Source organism: Hyperolius riggenbachi, chromosome 10, assembly GCF_040937935.1.
Source record: "Hyperolius riggenbachi isolate aHypRig1 chromosome 10, aHypRig1.pri, whole genome shotgun sequence".
NCBI lineage: Eukaryota > Metazoa > Chordata > Amphibia > Anura > Hyperoliidae > Hyperolius > Hyperolius riggenbachi.
The window spans coordinates 260,718,766-260,739,762 of record NC_090655.1 but is presented as its reverse complement, the minus strand read 5'-3'; the positions used below and the strand labels follow the sequence as shown (position 1 = coordinate 260,739,762).

At 47.1% G+C, this 20,997-nt stretch overlaps 1 protein-coding gene across 1 annotated transcript in view; it reads right to left on the bottom strand.

Annotated features, from left to right (window-relative positions):
- LOC137537137 (uncharacterized) overlaps positions 1-11,858 on the bottom strand; it is a 134,598-nt gene extending 122,740 nt beyond the window's left edge. The window contains exons 1-2 of the mRNA XM_068259267.1: positions 11,804-11,858; positions 211-1,231 (exon numbers count right to left, since the gene is read on the bottom strand). Of these exons, the coding sequence (XP_068115368.1) occupies positions 211-1,087 (877 nt within the window). The 5' untranslated portion in view covers positions 1,088-1,231; positions 11,804-11,858. The remainder of the gene's footprint in view (positions 1-210; positions 1,232-11,803) is intronic.
- Positions 11,859-20,997: the final 9,139 nt, after the last annotated feature.

Here is a 20,997-nt window from a genome sequence, read left to right as displayed (position 1 = left end):
TCCTATTCCCATTCTCATTGCAGCGGTTGTCTGACAGCAATAGGAATTGCATGCAGAGTGTGAAAAAAGCAACAACGTTTTCTTCTCCCGCATGCGGAAAATCTTACATTTTAACAACTGGCCATACATGTCCACAGGGTGTGACACACATATACATGTGACACAGTCATAACAACTAAACATATTCAAAATTTAATGTTGATAACTCACCTGTTCTGCTTTCTGGAAAGGGGTCCTCATCTATAGTTGTCCCCATCATGTCACCCTCCTCCATGGACTGCTGATCACTCCTCACATATGTCTCTTCTTCTTCCTCTTTCATTGTCCTCATCATGGCACCCTCCTCCATAGACGGCTGATCACTCCTCACATACGTCTCTTTTTCCTCCTCTTCTTTAATGGTCTTCATCATGTCACCCTCCTCCATAGACTGCTGATCACTCCTCACATATGTCTCTTCTTCCTCCTCTTTTATTGTCCCCATCATGTCACCCCCCTCCATAGACTGCTGATCACTCCTCACATATGTATCTTCTTCTTCCTCTTTAATTGTCCCCATTATGTCACCCCCCTCCATAGACTGCTGATCACTCCTCACATATGTATCTTCTTCTTCTTCTTTAATTGTCCCCATCATGTCACTCTCCTCCATAGACTGCTGCTCACTCCTCACATATCTCTCTTCTTCTTCCTCTTTCATTGTCCTCATCATGGCACCCTCCTCCATAGACTGCTGATCACTCCTCACATATGTCTCTTCTTCTTCCTCTTTAATTGTCCCCATCATGTCACCCCCCTCCATAAACTGCTGAACACTCCTAACATATGTATCTTCTTCTTCCTCTTTAATTGTCCCCATCATATCACTCTCCTCCATAGACTGCCGCTCACTCCTCACATACATCTCTTCTTCTTCCTCTTTCATTGTCCTCATCATGGCACCCTCCTCCATAGACTGCTGATCACTCCTCACATATGTCTCTTCTTCTTCCTCTTTAATTGACCCCATCATGTCACCCCCCTCCATAGACTGCTGAACATTCCTAACATATGTCTCTACTTCTTCCTCTTTAATTGTCCTCATCATGTCACCCCCCCTCCATAGACTGCTGATCACTCCTCACATATGTATCTTCTTCCTCTTTCATTGTCCTCATCATGTCACCCTCCTCCATGGACTGCTGATCATACCTCACATATGTCTCTTGTTCTTTGAGCTCAGATCTGAGTTCTAAAAAGTATAAGAAATTACATATGTAAAACATTAGTATTAATAAACAGAGAACACAAAATAACAATTTGCTTGGTGATCTCTCAGACCAGAGGCGCTGCCAATTTTAAGCTTGTGAGCTACTTCAAAAACAAATTGAAAATGATCTACCAGGCAGAATTTACCTACAGATGCAAGCCACAACTGCAGCACATGCACAGCGGCAGTCCATCAGTGATTACCACAAGCCACAACTGCAGTACATGCACAGCGGCAGTCCATCAGTGATTACCACAAGCCACATCTGCAGCACATGCACAGCGGCAGCCCATCAGTGTTTTCCACAATCCACAACTGCAGCACATGCACAGCGGCAGTCCATCAGTGATTACCACAAGCCACAACTGTAGCACATGCACAGCGGCAGTCCATCAGTGATTACCACAAGCCACATCTGCAGCACATGCACAGCGGCAGCCCATCAGTGTTTTCCACAATCCACAACTGCAGCACATGCACAGCGGCAGTCCATCAGTGATTACCACAAGCCACAACTGCAGCACATGCACAGCGGCAGTCCATCAGTGATTACCACAAGCCACAACTGCAGCACATGCACAGCGGCAGCCCATCAGTGATTACCACAAGCCACAACTGCAGCACATGCACAGCGGCAGCCCATCAGTGATTACCACAAGCCACAACTGCAGCACATGCACAGCGGCAGTCCATCAGTGATTATCACAAGCCACAACTGCAGCACATGCACAGCAGCAGTCCATCAGTGATTACCACAAGCCACAACTGCAGCACAGTCCATCAGTGACCACCACAAGCTACAACTGCAGCACATGCACAGCGGCAGTCCATCAGTGATTACCACAAGCCACAGCTGCAGCACATGCACTGTAGCTATCAGGGAAATGTCCTCCGTCACAGGGAAGAGATACAGGTCTGCCTTCCATAACGGCTGGGATAAACATAAAACTCCAGTGACTGCAGTAATAAACACAAATTATAAGAGGTGTATTTAGATGCATGATTTATAGCATAAGAAGTAATAGAAATCCAGAGATAAAGTAATACAGAGAGTGTGCATACGTGTGAGGCACCAGCTGGAGGTGGCAGCTGCTCCAGGAGGACCTTATGAGCTCAGTATTTAAAGCACAACTATTATCCCATTAGCAGCTTCAATAGTTATCTAGTTTAAGATAAGTACTCTGCTGCTTTTCAGTTGGCAGAATTTGTTGTGCTGTTAATTCCTGGAATACTTTGATCTCACTCTCTAGCAGAAAATATAGAAAATGAAAGCAGAAGTCCTCTGTTATTGTCTCACACTGCTTCCTAGTGACATCTGGCCATAAATACACATCACAGCTGTACAAATTGGAAGTAGGAAAATGTAACAAATTAAGAAATAATAAAAGCAGAAATAAATAAAGTAGTTTTCTGTGATCCCCATCAATAAAGTACATACATACATTTTTTTTTTTTTTTTATAAAAGCCAACGATGGTGAAAATAGTTTTTCCCAGCATATCCTCAGGACAGCACCCCTCCTTGAGACTTGTCTCCTTCCCAGCTTTAGACAGGATGCTATAAGCCTAAGATTTAAATATTACATGAGGCAAATATATATATACACATACATACTGTGTGTGTGTGTGTGTGTGTGTGTGTGTGTGTGTGTGTGTGTGTGTGTGTGTGTGTGTGTGTGTGTGTGTGTGTGTGTGTGTGTGTGTGTGTGTGTGTGTGTGTGTGTGTGTGTGTGTGTGTGTGTGTGTGTGTGTGTGTGTGTGTGTGTGTGTGTGTGTGTGTGTGTGTGTGTGTGTGTGTGTGTGTGTGTGTGTGTGTGTGTGTGTGTGTGTGTGTATATATATATATATGCTCAGGCATATATTTTCAGTTGTTTTCTGTAACGATCGGTGTAACACAGAGAGGATCTGATTACCGGTGATCTGCAGTATCACCGAGAATACAGATATATACCCGATTATTAATGATCTGCAGTATCACCGATAATCAGATATATCTCTAACCTCTGGACACCTGAGTAATATGAGTGTTTGGTGCAACAGTAATACTTTGAGGAGAGCACCCGTATTGAGGGTGCAAGGCAGTAAGAGATACTGCCTAAGAACAAGCCCCTTCCAATGGCCTGAGGCTCCCCAAGGGGAGGAGTCAGGCTGAGAGGTGGAAGGACCAGAGTGTGAGTGACACCAATGGTGGAGTGTCATTGACAGATCTGTGAACTATCTCTAAACAGAGGAGATAGTTCTCGAGGTCGGACAGGCCAGGTTGGCAACAGACAGACAGATCAGATACAGAGGAAAGAGACTGATTCAGAGTCCTAAGACAAGCAAGGTTTGGCAACGGAGAATCAGATATAGCAAAGTACCAAATCAGAGGTCAGAAGAGAGGTCAGGAAAGCAGAAGGTCATAACAAATCATCAACAATGTCTAGTCTTTAGGTGTGAGCTCCTTGATCATCAACACCCTGGTACTAGTCTGAAGTATAACAGGATGGTAAAGCTAATTCCTAGTCTTGGGTGTGAGCTCCGTAGTCATCAACACCCTGGAACTAGTCTGAAGTATAACACAGATGATACACAGTATTCCTAGTCTTTGGGTGTGAGGTCCTTGATCATCAACACCCTGGAACTAGTCTGAAGCATAACAGAAAGATAACACAGATTCCTAATCTTTGGGTGTGAGGTCCTTGATCATCAACACCCTGGAACTAGTCTGAAGTATAACAAAGATAACACAGATTCTGACAATAAGGTCTGAGTGCTTCCACGTAGTGATCGCAACGGCAGACAACCAGAGAATGACCAGCACCCAGTATATATAGCAAAGCGCTCTCCGGCGCCTCCCCTAAGTGCTGGACCAATGGGAAGTGGTTGAACCGTCAGCTGACCGGCTTGGTCAGCTGACTACCTTCTGGCTGTCATAAAAGTTCTGCCTCTCAGCGCGCGCGCGCGTCCTTCTGAACCTGTGTGGACTATCAGTCCCAGCCACACCAGACATGTGTCGTAAAGCACCCGCCGCGCTGGACGCGGAATCCGCCGCACCGCTATCAAGGCATGTAGTGGTTTCTCCGCGTTCGGCCATACTACTAGATGTAGGCCTACGCGTGCCAACCGCCGCGTTGGACGCGGAATCAGCCGCCTTGCTCTGAGTACACGCGGCGGCTTTTCCGCGATTTCTCACATTTTCCCTGTTTGGAGGAAGCCTGTGTGGACTTCCCTGTATACGTTGGGCAGAAGGGATCAGTGCAGGGGCGCGCATATTTCCACATGCCAGAAGTTCCAGCAGAAGTCCGCCTACTTGTCATGTGATGGCGTCCCACGTAGCTTTTGTCTTCCAGCCAGCCGATTTCAGCATATATCTAACCAGTGACAGGTAACACATACTGCGGCTACAGCTGGTAACGGACATTAGGTTACTGCTTACTGCTTACTGGACAGTGAGCTCATGCAAGTATACAGGAAATCTAGCCGGTTTCTGAAGATCATGAAGCCAAGTCATTCATGTTAAATAAGGTGGCATGAAACCCATTCTATAATTTGAACCCTCTGTTAATGTCTTGAACGGTTTCATAAATGTGTACTAGAAGTGTTTCTTGGTTCATTTTTGAAGTTACGGGTGGCTTTTTTGAAAAAAAAAAATGGTTACTTTTTACTCCAGCTAGCACTAGTCCCCCGGCACTGTCCCCCCCCCCCCCCCCCCCCCCCTGCTCGCTGCCAGCAATATTTACCTGGCCGAGAGCCCGCGATGGCCGAGACTTCCGCCATAGCTTCAGACGTTGCTATGGCTATGATCACACATGACGTCATAGGACCCAATGAAACCCATTCTATAATTTGAACCCTCTGTTAATGTCTTGAAATGTTTCATAAATGTGTACTAGAAATGTTTCTTGGTTCATTTTTGAAGTTACCCTTAACCACCCTGGCATTCCATTTATTGCAGCCACGTAGGGCTGCACGATATATCGTTTTAAAATTGATATCGAGATTTGCGGCAACACGATTTCCTAATCGTCTAAGTGGCGATTTTTTTCATGCGTACAATTTTATGTGTGCAGTTTTTTACGCGTACTATTTTAAGTGTTCCGTGCGTAAATTTGTTTGTGTTGGCCGTGCGGCACGCATTCCTTTTTCCGGCCGGAAGGAGTCAGAGCAGTAGTAAGTAGTGTAAGGGCCCATTTCCACTAGAAGCGGTGCGATGCGGCTACATAGCCGCATCGCACCGTGGGTGTCCTGAAACACATGCATGGCAATGGAACAGTTTCCACTGCGTGCATGTTGTGTGGAGCAGAGCGGAGCGATCCGAGAATCTACAGCATGCTGCGGATTCTCGCACGGCCGCATCCGCCAGCAGCTGTGTCCCATCTCTTCAATTCACTTCCGCATAGGGAGATGCGGAAATGATGCAGCGGAAGTGATGCGATGGGGCTAGGTAGCCGCATTCGCATTACTTAGTAGTGGAAATGGGCCCTTATGCAGCCAGCACGCTGCCTGTGGAGGAGAAGGATCCGCCCATCAGACACTCCAGTTCTGCACCCTGTCTCCCATGGTCACACAGTGCACTGTACATATGCTCACTGCACAGGATCTGTTATCTCTCCAGTATCCTGTTGAGAAAACAACTTGGATCACCACCACTGCCCAGGATCTGCTGTGGTATTCAGTTTTACATTTATTAATAGCTGCTATTTGTTTTGATAAATTCACAATGCAGTAAAATTCATAAACATGAGAGAAAATGACATCATACTATCAATTTGATAGTATGATGTCATTTTCTGCCAATGCATGTTTGTAAATGTTACTGTCCATTGTGAATTTATTGCTAAAGCTTGATTTGAAGAAAAGTGTGAAAAAAAAATCGAAATCACAATTTGACAGAGAAAAATTGTGATTCAATTTTTTCCTAAAATCGTGCAGGACTGCAGCCACGGGTGGCTTTTTTGAAATAAAATGGTTATTTTTTACTGTAGCTAGCTCTAGTCCCCCGGCACTGTGTAACCCCCCCCCCTCCGCTCCCCGCCGGCAATATTTAGAGATCCCGGCTCAGGCTCCGGGGGGGTTTAAGTCAAAACAGCGGCGATCGGGGGGATCAGAGCGGGCCGGGGGCGATCAGAGGGGTGATGTAGGTAGCCAAGTGCTAGCTACACCCCCCTCCTAAAATTTTGTGCAAAAAGACGCTCCAGGGGCTGAAAATTCCACCACGTCAGGTAATGGATGAGCTGAGCTTGTCATTACCACCAAGGTGGTTAAGAATAAGAAATATAAAATGTATGAACATTTTTAAAGGGGTTCTGTGGAAGGGCTCAACAGACAAAATGCAACACTTACCTGGGGATCTATCGGCCCCCTGCAGCTGTAATGTCCCGCGCCGTCCTCCTACGATCCTCGTTTCCCCGCCACCGGTCCCGGTCTAATATCCGTCTAAATAGACGAATAGTGCTCGCTGCCGCACGCGTCACCGGGAGCTTACTGTGCAGGGGCAGTACAATGTTTTCTTGCACTACGTCTGCGCAGTAAGCTCCCATTGACGCGTGCGGCCACGCTAGATTAGAGCGGGACCGGTGGTGGGGAATGGAGGATCGGAGGACGGCGCAAGACATAACAGCTGCAGGAGGCCAATAGAAGCTCCAGGTAAGTGTCAGATTTTGTCTTTTTAACCACCTCCACAGAACCCCTTTAAGACATTAACAGAGGGATTAAATTGTGGAATGGGATTCGTAAAAACGTATTTAACATGATTGAATTGTCTTCATGAGCTTCAGAAACGTGCTGGATTTCATATATACTTGCATGAGCTCACTGGCTCCAGCCTGCTGATCACCTGACATCTAACTGCTAAACAGGAACCAGCACAACTGCCATCTATGTGTTTACTATTTACCTACATCAGTGTTTTACTTCAGCTCACATCTGAAAATATTCCTCGGTCAACACCCAACCCCAAGAAATTTCCTTGTGACACCTAACATCCCCCAACCCCCCCATTGTGGGTAAGGAAGGTGCATTGTGGGCTACGGAGGCTGGCTAAAAAGCTTTTGGCGCTACTAGGGGTGTGTTCATATGTGCTCCATAACAAGTAATAGTTACAATTTAAAGAGAACCTGAACTGCAAATGAAAATTCAAAATAGACATAAACATGAAATACTTACCTCCTGTGTAGTCTACTCATCAATATTTCTCCTCTTCTGCGTCCTGTTTGTCCTCTGTGATCAATGGAATTTTTTGTCCACCATTTTGAAAAAAAATGGCCATTACCCCATAACAGCTTCCTGGTTAGCACACTGTTAAACTGCAATATTGCCCACTTGCGCCATAGGCAAACATGGGCATTAGCTTACACATTCAGTTGTAATTGACAGCAGCTGATATATACTGTAACTGACAGTAACTGGTATATTTTAGTTCTGACAAAATATTGTCAGAACTGGAAAGGATCACTGTAAGAAGAAAATGGTGAGGCCTATGGAGTTATCCATCCCAAAAGACAACCATGACAGATGGCAGCTCTTGGGGTTGGGGGCCCACATGGACTTTTGCACAATACAGGTCCACATGGATCCAGAATCAATCCTTGAACAGAGAGTTGGTTGTAGGCTGTATGGCAAGCCCTTCAGCGTACAGATATTTTGATATTATGTTACTGTACGGACTGACAGCAGCAGTATCATAGCATATATACATTTGGGTGGGGGCGCTTTTGGGGATGAAACAAGAAGACAATTGTTTTGGTCCCAGACTTGCCGGATCCTCCACTGGGCAGAGCAGAATTATGAATGCCTAAGAGCAGTACACCTGAAGGAGTCTTTGAATTGCCTGGCAGACTATTTCAGCCGATCAGCACTCACACATGACAAATAATGTGTGAACAATGAGGTTACAGGGACATATTGCCTCTTTGGGGCACCACAGAGGTGGATTTGTTTCCCAGAAAATGCAAAATATTTTGTTCTCTATGCCCACAGGGCAATCCTTTGACTCTGGATGCGTTTTTGGTGGATTGGGGATTGAATCTAATCTGTGTGCTTCCTCCACTAAACTTATTACCGCAGGTTCTCAACAAGATCCGGAGATACCAGCCCCGAGCTAATCTAAAAGAAGCTCTTTGTCCCCTAAAGACCATGGTTTGCTGTAGTGTCAGACACTACTGCAGCCAAATAGATCAGCAGAGCTGCCAGGCAACTGGTATTGTTTAAAAGGAAATAAATATGGCAGCCTCCATATCCCTCTCACTTTAATTGTCTTTTAACCTCCCTGGCGTTCAATTTTCGTGGCCATGCGACCGCGGGAGGGAAATTTTTGTTACAAACTTCTTTTATATAGTGTAACCAGCACTAGGCTAGCTACACATGTGCTCCAAGTCCCCCAGCACCGCTCTGATCCCCCCGATCGCCACCGGCTATATTTACCTATCCACGATCCCGCGAGCACCGCAACTTCCCGGAACAGCTTCTGTCATCGCTATGGCGACGATCGGACATGATGTCTGACGTCATGTGCAGTCCCGATCCTCCCCATAGCGACGCCTGGAGGCTATTGGAGAAGCTGCACCATTGCGAGTTCCAGGGGGGAGGTAAGTATAAGGCGGCGATAGGGGGGATCAGAGGGTGCCGGCGGTTATCGGGGGCTACATGTAGCTAGCCAAGTGCTAGTTACGTGATCTAAAACAATCTGTATTAAAAAACAACTCACCTTGGGCCATGCGATCCCCTGCGGCGGTATGGACGAGCTGAGCTCATCCATACCGCTCAGGTGGTTAAGGTTCAAACTTCAGCCTAAGTGCTTTTCTAGAAAGAAAACTGGCAGAAGAATTTTTTCTCAGTTTCTTTCATGCCTTAAAGAAACTAAGATTGGTTGTTCATTCCAAGCTACCCACATGCAGCGGCGAATCTAGGGGTAATAGCGCCTGTGGCAAGCACTGAATTTGCACCCCTATCCAATTATCCTTATTAACCTCTTGAGGACCTCAGTGTTAAACCCCCCTAAAGACCAGGCCATTTTGCATTAAATTGGCCACTGCGGCTTTAAGGCCAAGCTGCAGGGCCACTCGACACAGCACACAAGTGATTCCCCCCACCAACAGAGCTCTTTGTTGGTGGGGTCTGATCGCACCCCAATGTTTGTTTGTTTATTTGTTTGTATGTGTGTTTTTTTTTTTTTATAAAAATAAGTGTTTTTTTTTCCTGCTGTAAGGTAGCAGGTATAGGGGCCACTGCGGGGAGGGGGGCTCACATCACCCTCCCTCCACATGGGCCCCCCTGCATGGCTGGAGCACAGCGGTCGGTGTGTAATAAACTCACCCGATCGCTGGCTCCACACGGTGTCCCCTCTCTCCTCTCCCAATCTCTGTATGACGCGTTGTCACTACGGGAATAGAAAGAGGATGGCTCCTGGCATGGAACAGGCTACATGGAGGAGCGATCGGGTGAGTAATTGCACTCCTGACAGCTGATCCAGTCATGCAGGGAGGCGGGGGGGGGGGCAGTGGAAGGAGGGAGGAATGATGTCGGCCCCCTTCCCACTGCTTTCCAGGGGAGAAAACTCCCAATAACATAGGAGGTACATTGCTGGCAGTTAAAGCATTTACCTGCCACGACGTACCTGGTACGTGTTTGGCAGTAAGGGTTAATATTTGCCTCAGAACACAGAGTAGGGATGCCAAAAGCCAAATATAGTGTAGTATGTACTGGTGGTAAAAATGAAGTATAAGGGCTGGTTCACACAGGCTTCTGCTCAGCGTATCGTTCAAACGCGGTTTTTTTTTTTTGCAAGAATGCCGGCGTTTAACAGCTTAGCTTTTAATGGCTTTCAGGAGAGCGCTGTGTTTTCTGGGATTTTGCAGCAAGAGTAATAAGCTATACTCACAAACCAGGGTTACCTCAAATGCAACCACTGTATAGGCAGGTGGGGAGATTTGACCTGACTCCACTCAAAAAAGTCGCTCTCCGTAGATGAGGAAAAAAAGGGGGTAACACCCCTCCACCAGGGGTGACCTTGATATAGCGTAGTATGGATATATAGGCACCAAAAGGATAAAAGTTTTTTTTAATAAGTTTAAAACATGAGGAGGCAGTGGTGGACGTGCCTCCTCCAAGCAGACACAAATATTGCCAATGCGTTTGTCAAATAGAACAAGGTTATTTACATACACCAGGGGACAATGCAATACGTTTTGCAAGTTTGATCTCGCTTCATCAGGCAATAACAGAGTAATAGCAGATATGGTCAGTAGAAGTGGCAGGCACCTCTGTCATGTTTTAAACATTTTAGATACTTTTATTTTTTTGGTGCTCTTGTATCCTCTTGTATCCATAATATGCAATATTTGCCTCTGGTCTCACTTAAATGCCTGACGAACAGAATTTGGCACCTTTCAGCATTCTTCATCCATGCAGGACTCAAGGCACCTCCTGTAGGTGGGGATTAGTTGGATAAGGCAGTAGGCAGTGGTCTTTGTTGACATCCGTGCTGAGGGGGAGGGGTGTAGACTTGTGAGTACAAAGCAGGAGAACTCTTTTGGTGAGTATGTGGGTGTGAAGTTGATGAGGAGGAGCTCTGTGTCAGAGGAGCAGCATTTAGTAAGAATTGTAGTGGCTGGGCACCACGCGGAGCTGATGTAGAAGCAGAGGCCACCTCCTCTCTACTTCCCAGATAATATAACGTCTCTATCGGGTTTGGAAGAGGCTAATGTTTGGGAGATGTAGTGGGTTATCTGGGGTGTTATTGGTGAGCCAGGAGCTGAGTGACAGGAGCTCATTGAGCTTACTTGGGAGGGATCAGACGTTTGCTAGAAAGATGGATGGGATGGCCAGAGGATGGATAGTCTAATGAGAGCCCCTGCAAGTCTGCCTCTGTGGCGCTCTCTGCCTGTGTATCGGCTCTAGTGAGGAGGTAGATGTGGCCCCAGATGGACTTCTTTAGGGCCCTGGCATCAGGGAGCACACCTGATCGGTGTTCCCAGCAGAAGTGCGGTGAGGGGGAGAAGGGAGTGTGCAGGTGGGGGCTCCGTATAATGGAGGTGGGAGTCTGGCCACGCGTTCCTTGGGAACATAGTACATAATTGGAGAAGAACATGGCCCAGAAGACTATGTAGGGAGACAGATACGTATGCAGGCCATCAATAAACAGGAAACGCAATAGCAGTAAATAGTCGATCGATATTCAATCACTAATCACCAGATGGGGAATAAAGCAGTCAGTCACATATTATGTAGGCCTACAATATAGGTAGCCAGATTTGCCACATATTTGGTAGTCACCCCCATATAGGTAGCCAGATGTGCCCCATATTAGGTAGCTACCAATATAGGAAACCAGATGTATCCATTATTATGTAGCCCTCCAATATAGGTAGCCAGATGTGTCCCACATTAGGTAGCCACCCCCATATAGGGAGCCAGACGTGCCCCATATTGGGTAGCCTGGGTTGGGTAGTTGTATGGCAGTTACTTCAAGGGGGGTGATCAGGATAGTGACAGGTGTACTTTGACCTCCTCTGTAACAAAGTATGTCCACCCCGACCTCTGCTCTGCTCAATATACAACAACAATCACACAATTACCTCTTCCAGCCGCGTCCTCCTGCAACTTCTCCTCCTGCTGTTACGCCTCTTCCTGTCTTTGGTTTCATTATTTCCAAGCTGTGCGTTCCACCTGGGAGATGTGAGATTGCCATCTTGTGGGGAATATGCTAACTGCAGCCTCTGTGTAATCCTCTCTACTCAGCCATCTAATATTATTAGTGTTGCAATGTTTCTCTTCATTGAACAAAATCTTAATTGTGCAGATGAATTTCATTGCTGGAGATGTAGTATGGACGTGTCACCATAGTTACAGGAAGTAACAGTTTCTTACACCAGGAAGAGGCAGAATTTCTGGAGACTTTGTCTGGACTGGGATGTCCAATTTAAAGGGAACCCGAGTTGAACATCAAACACGGAGCTTTTCTCCCTTCACTGCATGCTAGCTATATGGTGGATCATAATGATGATCAGTGAATAGGACAGACAAGTTGGGTGATGTCTACAAATACAATCTACAACAAGCTCTCCAGTCAGGGCCAGACTGCCCCTGTGACTTTCCTCCCCTCTTCCACTCTCCCTCCCTGAACCCTGATCTCTCTAATCCCTCATTCATATCCTCTTGTACATGACCCTGCTAAACAGCACAGCTAAAAAAGACTGGCGGAGCAGACATCGCCTCCCCTCCCCCTCTCAGTCCTCATCATGTTCATTCAGCTTTCCTGTCCATACACAAACAATCAGATCCGGACTCAACCCTTAAAGAGGAACTCTTCTGTATTTATTTCATATTTATGCGGTTGTACAGCAAACTGAAAGCACAATGTTTCGGGCTACATGCCCTTTCTCAAGTGCTCAACCATCTAAACAAACTGAAGCTCACATATAGACAAACTTACATAGACACAACCCTCCCAGCAATTGGGGGGCGGGCACAACACTTTTCCAAAATTTTAACCCTTACTATCAAAAGGACAAACACCAATTATAAGAAGCGCCTTAAACTGAAGTCCTCGTTGAGGCCGCCGGGGGACTGTGATCCCAGCCTGTCCATCCACCAAGCCTCAGGCCTAAGCAACTCCTTTCTATATTCTCTTCCCTCATGATGTTGGACCACTTCAAGTACCTGCCACCGAAGCTGGCTCACATTATGATTACATTCAGTGAAATGTCATGCTAGGGGATATTCCCTCTTTTTTGCCTCATCCTTTTCCCCTTTCTCTTTTAGCGATTCAGGATTGCGTTTATATTGCTCTTGTGTTCGTTGAGCCTCGTTCTGATGTCCCTTGAGGTCTGACCCACGTAGGGCAAACTGCAAGGGCACTTGATGAGATACACGACACCTCTAGTGTCACATGTGGCAAAGTCTCTGATGGGAATAGGCTTTACTGATCTCATGCTCTGGACATTGGGGCCCCTAATAATACTGTTGCAATGTTGGCAATTAAGACATGGAAAAGTGCCTTTCCTAGGGGTACCCAAAAATAGTTGGCAGGGTAATTTAAACCTCCCAATACTGGCCCTTACCAATTGGTCTTTGATAGATTTACCCTTACGGTAAACAAATCTGGGTGGAACTCGGCAGATCTGGGCAAGCTGGGGATCCGCCTCCACCAGCGACCAAAAACTGCAGGACAGTGTCCCGCAGAATCGGGGACTCCCTGCAAAATGTAGTAATGAAATTTACATCAGTGTCACCATCCTCATTAGCATGTACACTATACGTTCTCAGTGCTCCTCTATCCATTGCTCCCACCTCTTTGGCTAGTTCCTCACATCTTCTCTGATTGTAGCCTCTTTTCACAAAATCCTGAGTCAGGAGTTCGGACTGTTTCCAATATAAAGTATCATCAGATGTGATACGTTTCAATCGAATATATTGACTCTTAGGGAGTCCATTAATCAATGGTTTCGGATGGCAACTAGTGGCCAATAGGAAACCATTCTTGTCCGTATTTTTGCGATATAAATCCGTCTTGAAACCGTCGCCTTTCAATCTATATTCTACGTCGAGAAAGTGAAGCAACTCCGCACTATATTCCATTTTGAATGTAAGAGTGGGATGTTTCGTCTCCCGGGTGCATCCGAGGATACTGCAGATTCATTGACGACCTGTTCTTTGGTTGGACGGGGTCTGAGGAGGAGCTTGGCCTGTTTTTTTAAGAAATCAATACGAAACATCCCACTCTTAAACCTTAATCTTAATTAAGATTATTAAAGGACTTTTTTCGTGGTTGTGTGTTTATTTCATTTAACCCTTTGTGGAAATGGGTAACTCATTTCTCATGGGAGGGGGGTGGGCATCTGGGGTCCCCTTCTTAAAGGGGAATCCCAGATGTCACCATGAACCCCCCCCCCCCCTCCAGGGAGTCGTCGTCGCCCCCACCTCCTCCTGGGGCACCGGAGGTGGGGAAGAGCCCCTTGTCCATGGATTGTACAAGGGCTCTGGGGGAGAGGGGAAGGCTTGGCCGCCCCTCTTCCCCAGAGCCTCCCCCCCATACCATGGACCATGTGGGCTGGTATAGCTCAGAGTGCGAAGCCCCAGTCAGAAGGGGATCCGCACTCTGGCTATCCCAGCCTGCATGGGGGACAAGGGGTTACAGAGACTCAGGAGGGGGGACCCCACATCACTTTTTTTTCAGATTTCCCACACTCAGAACATTCCCCAAAAATACATATATGTATATATATATATATATATATATATATATATATATATATATATATATATATATATATATATATATATATATATATATATATATATATATATATATATATAGTTTCCCACTACCTTTTTAACATATTCTGCAAATTTGGTGTTGCTAGGATGTAAGGGGCCTTTGCTATTAACTGCTGGGAAATATTTCCCATGATCTGTCATTGACCGGCATTTAAATGTATCGTTTTTTTCTTTGAACTATTAAAATCAATTTTCTCAAAAAGTATAATGTCTTTTTGAAAAAAAAATATGTTCCCCTTGCTCCCACTTTTCTTCTCAACAAAACCTGCAAATTTGGCGATTCTGGCATTTAAGGGGGCTTTGCCATTAACCCTTAAATTTGGCAGGTTTTGAGCGATGGTAGCTGAATCCGAATTCGTGATCACGGGTTTAACACCCGTGATCACGGCCGAATTCGAGAGTAAAATTCGGATACAATCGAATTTGTGATCGGTATCGATCTTCGAATTCGACTTCGGGATTCATAAAAAAGTGGGTAAATTTGAATTAGTGATCTCTGGAGAGCACCACTGGTTCCTAACACTTAGGGCTCTTCACGTTATAAAAAGTAATAAACGCAGACTAACGCACAGCAACACAAAGTATGTGTGATATTCACAGTGCACACGTTGCGTTGTGTGTAACGTGTAGCAATATTTAGAAAGTGCTGCATGCTGTGCATTCTCTGTGTTATTAGCTACATTGGACTGTTTGCACATGCTCAGTAATGTTTTTGATTTTTTTTAAAAATGTGACGCATGCGCCGTTTTCGTTCTATCAGTATGCAACGAAAATGGCGCACTGCGAGACACATAACGTAGGGCCATTTAAAGTCACACTTCAAAAGTGACATGCATTGCGTTAGGGGCACGATGTGCAACCATAATGGCGCATCAAACGCAACATCCTAGTGTGGAAGAGCCCTTAACCACTTGCCGACCGCACACTCATAACGTGCGTCGGCAAAGTGGCAGCTGCAGGACCAGCGACGCAGTACTGCGTCGCCAGCTGCAGCCTAATTAATCAGGAAGCAGCCGCTCGTACGAGCGGCTGCTTCCTGTCAAATCACGGCAGGGGGCTCCGTGAATAGCCTGCGGGCCGCCGATGGCGGCTCGCAGGCTAGATGTAAACACAAGCGGAAATAATCCGCTTTGTTTACATTTGTACGGCGCTGCTGCGAAGCAGCGCCGTAAGGCAGATCGGCGATCCCCGGCCAATCAGCGGCCGGGGATCGCCGCCATGTGACAGACCACATCCTGTCACTGGCTGCACAGGACGGATAGCGTCCTGTGCAGCCCGGAACACCAGGGGGAGGCAGCAGGTAGGAGAGGGAGGGGGAATTTCGCCGCGGAGGGGGGCTTTGAGGTGCCCCCCCCGCCACCCACAGCAGGCAGGAGAGATCAGACCCCCCCAGCACATCATCCCCATAGGGGGGAAAAAAGGGGGGCAATCTGATCTCCCTGCCTGCACCCTGATCTGTGCTGGGGGCTGCAGAGCCCACCCAGCACAGATCAATCAAACCAGCGCTGGTCCTTAAGGGGGGGTAAAGGGTGGGTCATCAAGTGGTTAAAGAAAGATGAGCTTATTATTACACAGCTGAATGGAAGGCTCATGGTGAAGAAACTACCCGTGATCAGGAAAGCCAGCTTGTGGGCATATTTGCAGGGTGCTGGCACTCGGATCGTCGCAGGCCAGTTCCAGTACATATGGCACAATCTGAAAGTCAACCTTTGTAGATGGTCAGGGCTGAGGTTTGCAGTGTTCATCATGACATACAGTATATAGTGAGTGGGAATGGCACACCATTGCCTGACATGGTGGGAGAGCAGGAAAAAATCCACCCAGTCGCGGTTGGTGATGGTGACAGTGTGGTCCACGATGGTATCGGGAACAGGCGAGACAAATGCTCTGGACACGAAGCAGTACAGATTGGTGCTGATCCTTTTCTGCACTACGATGACAATTATGCCAGGGGAATAATTTTCAAAAGTACCAAAGCAGGTCTATAACTGCGGGATCTCATAATTCTGCACTGTGCTGAGCTGTCCATCTGACAATCCATGATCTGGGTACACCACAAGCTTCTCTGGCAGAGCATGATTTACCTCGTAGTATTTCTGGAGAGCTGCCACAAGGCACAACTTCAAGCCATCCATAATATTCTGATGTGGAAGCTGAAAGACTACAAAGAAGTAGCAGAAGGTCAGGCAAGAATTTATACTAGCCACAACTAATCCTGTCACTGAATGGGAACTCCGGTCGGCATCATGGTAGATCCATTCTGATCACCATTACATTTTTCAGGGGAATGTCCATCTGACACTCCATCTCGAAACAACACAATGTTCTCTGGCAGCACATGATTTACCTTGTAATATTTCTGGAGAGCTGCCACAAGGCACAGCTACAAGCCATCCATAATATTCTGATGTGGTAGCTGAAAGACTACACAGAAGTAGCAGCGGGTCAGGAAAGAATTTATATTGGCCACACAGCAAAGCCTGTCACTGAACGGGAACTCCGGCCGGCATCATGGTCGATCCATTCTGATCACCATCAGATTTTTCAGGGGATTGTCCACTCCCCACAGCTCTCCTTCAAGCTTGCAATTTACCTGCAGCTACATTTTCTGTGCGATACTTCTCAGTTTTGTTGGATTAGAGATTGCTTTCACATTCCCAACTTGAGAAGGCACAGGTGTTTGTACGCAGCTCAAGATAGTGTCAACTAATGACAACGCTTTGCAGCTGTTTGTGGCGGTGCGAGTTTGGTGTGTCAGTGTGAAGCAGTACACTACTTACACTACGTGATCGATGTATACACATGCAAGATGTTTCTTAAAGCACTTTATGCCTCCAATTTAGCAATGCAATGTGATTTCTGCCCTTTAGGGATTGTAATCCTACTCTGCGTCAAATACAGAATTTTCAGAGGGACTTTTGGCATGTATCCCACTCCGCCACGCCCCCTCCAGGTGTTAGACCCCTTGAAACACCTTTTCCATAATTTTTCTGGCCATAAATAGTCACTGTATGTTTTAAAATTCACCTGCCCATTGAAGTCTATGGTGGTTCGCGAGAACTTGAACTTTTGCAGCGGTTCGCAAAACTAAAATCTGATGTTTGGGCCATCTGTACACCTTAGAAGGAACAACAGCAAAGATGAGGACATTATACAACAGAGTCAGGAGTTAGGACTGAGATTCCTGGCCCGGGGTAACCACCACCATTGATTAATAGAGTTGATAGAGCCTACTGTAGGGCCAGATCCTCCTCAGATGTGAATCAGTTGAAAGACAGGGAGGAAAAGATTGAGTAAGACTGGCGGGGGGGGGGGGGGGGGGAGAATGCTAACATCCCCTTTATCTTTGAATACTCCCCAATGGTGAAAAACAATCTGTACCTCAATTTGTAGAAACTGGGATACATTGAAAGAATCTCCCAAGTTACAGGACAGAATTCCTAACAGACTCTTGGTTACCTTCCATAGAGCCAAAACCATAGTGGATCTACTGGTAAAAAGTGAGTGTAGGGCACAGAGACAGCCGGATTAGCTAACACATTCCAGACCACAGGTAATTTTAAATGTGGCAAATGTAACAACTGCACTCAATTCCTACCAGGTAAGAGAGTCTCTATGGGGGGTGAAACTTGTGATTAGGGATTTTCTGCCAGTCTGTGTTCACTGTATCAGCAATCCTCTGTCCCTGTGACTGATTTTATACAGAGATAATGACACGCCAGCTCTGTACACGTTTTCAAGGGCATGTAAACTTACATAAGACCAAAAAAGGAGCAAGCAGGCTAATTCAACACAAGGCAGATGAACACGGGGTAAATAAAATCCTTCCTTAGGTTCACAGATTTGAAAACTGTTGATCTGCCCCGGAGAGGAGGGGATCATGAGACATTGCTAGGACAGGAGGCGGCTAGATATATTTCACTCACTAAAGCATGCGGGCCTCTGGGTTTTATGAGGGAAATGAGATATTTTGATTTTTGGAATGTTATTGAATAGTTTTTTACCCTGCACTATTTTGATTGTATCGTGTAGGGACAATATAACGATCTAGTTCATTGTACTGTTATGCTTGCTTGTTTATGTAGGGTGACCATGCGTCCTCTTTTCCCTGGACAGGTCCTCATTTTCCGACCTGTCCGGGGCGTCCGGACGGTTTTTTGAAATGTCCGGGGAAGAGCCGTTCGGAGCGAACACGAGCCGGCTCTTACATCGGCTCTTCTGGCCGCTCGGCTCTCTTGAGCAGCAGGGATTGATTGCTCTTTGGCAATCAATCCCTGCTGCTCTGCTCCGCCCCCATTTACTGAGAGCAAATTGCGGAGCAGAGGGGCGGTGGCGAGGGGCGGAGTTGGCTAGGGCCTGAGCAGTGGCGTCCGAAGAGGCGTGTGCAAAGGGCAAAGCACTCTGGGTGTCACCATGGTAATGGGGTGACACCCAGGCAGAAGTACAGTGACGGCAGGGCAATATGTGGTGAGGAGTCTGCAGATATGGAGAAGGGGGCCCAACTTCATTCCTCCCATGCCCCCCTCCTGTGCCGCTCCTATTTGCAAAGCGCAGCATGCGGCTGATACAATCTCTCTCACCTGCTCCTGAAATTCTCTCCGTGACTGTGCATCACCCGCCGGCCGCTCTCACAACATCCTGTTCTCTGCAGGTCACGTGATTACATGGGATGTGCAGGGAGCGCAGGCAAAGAGTGGCTGGCGGGTGAGGTCACGGGGAGAACTTCGGGGGCAGGTGAGAGAGATTTTATCAGCCGAACGCTGCGCTCTGCACATAGGCGATGAGACGAGACGCAGGTGGGGGGGCCATGGTGAGTGAGTGAAGGAGGGGGAATGAGGTTGGTCTGTTCTGCGTGCAAGGGGAGAGAGGCAGTCCCGACTCCTAGATGCTGCAGCAACAACTTTTCAAAGATGTGCAAAGATGTACACATGAGACTCACTGGGGGCAGGGCGAAACCTGTGGCAAGGAAGGGTGAGTGCTGAACTGACTGTAGAGCAGTCACAAGCAGGGCTCTCAGTTTAGCCTTGCTGATCCCCCCTCTCCCGCAATGATGCTTTCCCTGTGCAAAAAGCTAAGTGCACAGGAAGGAGAACTTATAGGTGTTACAATTGTGGAATTATCTCCGTGGTCAGCGCACAACCTGCGCACCGACACCACGGAAATCCTCCACAAACGTTTGGATAAGAGAACCCAGCTAAGGTGCGGATGCACCCGTAGAGAGGAATTCCAACCGGCAGATGGAGCTGTGGAGTGCAGAGGAACAGACCCTCTGCACAGCCACAGATGCCAGATAAGGATTGTACGTAATGGGGCAATACGGAGCAGGATAGTTTCTCTCGAGGGAGAGAGCACAGAGACAGAATATATGTATGTCTACCAAACTAGTCGTCACCCGGCGACGGTCGACATACAACAGCGAAAACCAAAGTGCGAACGCAATTGCAAGAGTGGCGATTGCCAACAGTGACACAAGACAGAGTAAAGGTTAAACCCAGGAGCAGAGTGAAAGACACAGCATATCATACAATGAGAATGTCAACAAAAATAACAAATGCAATACCTAAACGCGGTCACCGCGCGTTAGGCGCAACAGCAACAAGCGTGTTTACGGCGCGGTCTCCGCACGATAAGCGCAACAGAGACAAGCACACCACCCTGACTAACGAATGAACACAAATGAACAGATAACAGGAATGGTTGCTAAACGGCTGCCTTACCTCAGGCAACCGCAAGCGTTTGCTCCAGACAGACAGACGAATGGAAAACAGGAATAGGTCAGATAAGATCCACTGCTCTTCCGCCAGAGCGAGTGCGATCCGGGTTCAGGGACAGGACAGGAATGATCCACTGCTCTTTCCGCCAGAGCGAGTGTGAACCCAGTACAGAAACAGAGCTAGTAGGATCCACTGCTCTTTTCCACCTGAGCAAGTGTGAACCATGTAGAGAAACAGAGCTAGCAGGATCCACTGCTCTTTTCCACCAGAGCAAGTGTGATCCAAGTGCAGAAACAGAACTAGCAGGATCCACTGCTCTTTTCCACCAGAGCAAGTGTGAACCAAGTAGAGAAACAGAGCTAGCAGGATCCAATGCTCTTTTCCACCAGAGCAAGTGTGATCCAAGTACAGAAACAGAACTATCAGGATCCACTGCTCTTTTCCACCAGAGCAAGTGTGATCCGAGTACAGGAATAGGCTTAGCAGGATCCACTGCTCTTTCCGCCAGAGCGAGTGCGATCCACATGGCAAGACAGACAGAAGGAGTAACCAGTAGCAACCGCAGCTCTGGCTAGCACCCCTAAGACAGAACACAGAAAGAAGCACTGCCACTACCACTAGGGCGAATGCAATCCAGACAGATGGAGCAGCCAGTAGCAACCGCAGCTCTGGCCTACACTCCCAGACAGACAGAACGATTCCCTGTCGACCGCCGCTGGCGACAAGGCAATCGAGACAGAGAGGGAAAACAAGGCAATACAAAAAATACAACCTGACTG